Source organism: Macrobrachium nipponense, chromosome 10, assembly GCF_015104395.2.
Source record: "Macrobrachium nipponense isolate FS-2020 chromosome 10, ASM1510439v2, whole genome shotgun sequence".
Lineage (NCBI taxonomy): Eukaryota > Metazoa > Arthropoda > Malacostraca > Decapoda > Palaemonidae > Macrobrachium > Macrobrachium nipponense.
Window position 1 is genome coordinate 57140132 of NC_087204.1, and position 3523 is coordinate 57143654.

General features: G+C 42.9%; 1 protein-coding gene across 1 annotated transcript in view; it reads right to left on the minus strand.

Moving 5' to 3' along the window:
* Positions 1-1738, minus strand: part of LOC135223631 (exostosin-2-like) — a gene marked incomplete in the record, with an annotated part of 647541 nt that extends 645803 nt beyond the window's left edge. Inside the window, 1 exon segment of the mRNA XM_064262245.1 lies at positions 1584-1738. Within this exon segment, the coding sequence (XP_064118315.1) occupies positions 1584-1586 (3 nt within the window).
* Positions 1739-3523: the final 1785 nt, after the last annotated feature.

A 3523-nucleotide genomic window follows, 5' to 3' on the forward strand; every position in this document is an offset into this window, starting at 1 on the left:
AGAAAACGGGAATGATTCCTATTCCCGCCACCAGCGGCGGGGCGGTAGATCACCTGACCTACCTGTAGAGTGTGCCGCGAAATTCGAATTTCTATCGGGGACGACGGAGTCTATAGCTAAGTAGTATATATCTGACAGGTAAGTTGAATGCATAAAAATGCAAAATAATCAATATTTAAAGGTTTTTTTTATGAAAAATGCAATAAGAATGCAGTTTACATAGTTTTCAATGCACCCAAAGCATTAAAAGTAAGGTTTTCTTAGGATTTTTTACGATGTTCCGGCTTACGACACGTCTCAAGAACGGAACCCCTGTTGTAACCCGGGGACTGCCTGTAATTTCCTTTGCCCGGGAGATATGGAGGGCAGAGCCCCTCAGCTAAGTGACACTGCCTACTAGGTTAGGTTAGTATACCTAGTTCCCTCCAAGTGATACTGCCTACTGGGTTAAGTTAGTCTAGTTCCTTTTGTACCTAATAGGCTTCTTAGCCAATCCCTTCTTGAACATATGGCTCCCATAAGCCTTACACAAGTAAGCACGGAACCATTCCTGGGTGGCCATCATAGGCAACATGTCGCTCTACCGTCCTGCATTTTACCCCACCCAAAACCTTCCCTTCCCAAAGGATCCCTGAAAGAGTTGTGAAGTTAGGCCAATAACTAGTAACAGGTAGGCTAATGACTGCCAATAGTAGGTAAACAACACCACCTCCTTCATCAGCAACACTAAAAGCACAAGATGAATCCATTTCCAAGGTAGCTAGCTAGCTCAAGGATCCCATACACTGAACAACTGTCTGTATCATTCGCAATAACATTCTGCATGGGCTTGTCTGAATGCAAAAGTGGGCGGAGTTTTGGGTTTGAACGATCTCGTTGGGAATCTGTCACAACCAAGTTGCTGGCTTGCAACTTAGGCTAGGTACCTAGCCTATGTCTGTCATACACAGGTCATGCAAAGTAGCTAGGCTATGTGCTTGTCTGCTGATATACTAGGTAGTAGTATACCTAGTAAATATAATGCTGCCGAGCACATCTCTTCTAGAGATGATGCCACGGCTTCCCAAGACGTAGGCTAGCTAATCTTTGTTCAGACTGAAATTGGTGCAGAGATCGTTCATACTGTCTGAACAGTGTGTGTGTGTGTGTGGTTCCATGCTGTCTGAATAGGCTAGTGTGTGTGTGTCAATGACGACAATCGTTAAGTGTATGGGGCCCTTAATACTTAATCAGTGCGGAGCCGTTCCAGCTTCACAGAGCCATTTAGCTAGGTACCTACATTAGGCTAGGTAGGCTATTAGCTACCTACGGGCCCGGTATCCAAGACATGACATAGGCCTAGCTAGGCTAGCTAGCTACTACATAGGCTACCTACCTAGGTAGTCTAGTAGGCCAGTACTAGGCAGGGTAGTAGCCTAGGTAGTACCTACTACTACTATGCCACAACTAAGCTACCCTTGGCTCTAGGTTTAAGATCGCCTCATCATACCTAGTACTAGCCTAATAGTACTACCCAAACTGCTGACTTCAACAAGGCAGAAACTACTTTCGCCAAAGCACTATTAACACCAACATGCACTTACCATTGTGAACTACAGCAAAATCGGCTCCGTTACGTTGACATGGTCGAAAGGGAATTGCTTTTGACAGAAAGTCAGTGGGGGTTGGATGGGTTGTTGATGCTCCTGGTTGGGGGTTTAGGCGGGGGAGAGGGGGAGGTAGGTCTTCTCTTGTCTTGAGCGATCTGGGACAAAACTGGCCATATGAGAAACAGACTTCGATGTATCGGCTCTTCCCAAAAACATGGTAGTTTGAGCATTCATTGATCTTACAAGTATTTAATTGTAATGCTTTTTTATTCTTTCAATTACAGAAATAGAAGCATCCAGCGGGTATGTTTTTGACACTGAATAAAGTAAACAAAATCCTTAGGTTTCAGATGAGTAAGAACTCTACAAAAGTGCAAGTTATACCAAACGTTCAAGTGAAAAAATTTCAGTAAATCTCAGGTATGACCTTTCAAAGTTTTCTTTCCAGATCAAGGATTTCATCCGAGGTATAATAGTTACTTTTAAACCGAGCTTTTATTTTATGTTTAAGAAACGAACCATTACTTTAATATCGGGAAGGTTTCGCTTCAGTTCACCTTGTAAATTTTGGGTCTGTCTTTTAGTTCCTTATTAGATTCTAGAAGGGTGTCTCTTCCGATCAGTTACATTTTTTTTACTTAATAAAGAACAGTTTTCGATGTCATAGAATAATTCAACCTTCGAATTTTTTTGGTCAGATTTTGTTCTTCGTGTGTGTGTGTGTGTGTGTGTGTGTACAGATAACGTTTTCGAGGGGAAGAGCGTTAGTTATAGCGTCTAAAATGGATTTTAAATATATCTTAGTTTTACCAGACCACTGAGCTGATTAACAGCTCTCCTAGGGGTGGCCCAAAGAATTAGATATTTTTAAGTGGCTAGAAGCCAATTGGTTACCTAGCAATGGGACCTACAGCTTATTGTGGGATCCGAACCACATTATATCGAGAAATAAATTTATATCACCAGAAATAAATTCCTCTGGTACTGCGTTGGCCGAGCTGAGAATCGAACTTCGGAGCACCGGATTGGTAGCCGAGCGCGAAATCCACTCATTCAACGAAGAACTCTAAAATGGATGTAAAAGATTAATGTGCCACGGGTGAATTTCCCCTCACCAAGACATTAAGATACGCGAATAATAATAGTACTACTATACATATGCACTGTTGTCAGTCTTCTTGCCTGGAGACAGGGGTCGGAGAAAGGTAGTGTCATTGTCATAGTTGACATGGTGGGTATGAAGACTACTGACGTTTACACTGCCTGGGGAATTAGGTTTTTATGGTGTTTTTTACGTTGCATGGAACCAGTGGTTATTCAGCAACGGGACCAACGGCTTTACGTGACTTCCGAACCACGTCGAGAGTGAACTTCTATCACCAGAAATACATCTCTCTCTCACTCCTCAATGGAATGGCCGAGGATCGAACCCGCGACCACCGAGGTGAGAAGCAAACACCAAACCAACTACGCCACTGAGGCGCTCTGGGGAATTAGGGTAGGCCTGTCCTACCTGCTATTACATGATATTCCTTGTGTGTATGGGTCTTATTACTGATGAGGCTAGGTGATGTCTTCCCACTGGGAGGCAATTGAAGTGCTGATTTCCATTTTTAGTGGTAAGGTACGATGGTATTGAAGAAAATCCCTGGTACTCAATTCGTTTCTTTATTACTCATTACATTATGCCAAATTTCTCCCAGGCCTAGTCTCCTGGACTTGGTTAATTTACCTAGTCTTCAGAACTCCTGAACTAGATCCCTTGCAAGGGATAGATAATAATGTGTATTAATAATTTGGTAAAATAGCCAAAATGAAGGGTGGACCGGTTGACGTCCCTCTCACACCTTCGAGAGCATTCGTGATCCTTCCATATTTTTTTAGTGTTACCAAAAAGCAGACGAAAGATTCAGGACAGCGCTCCCATACTCAAA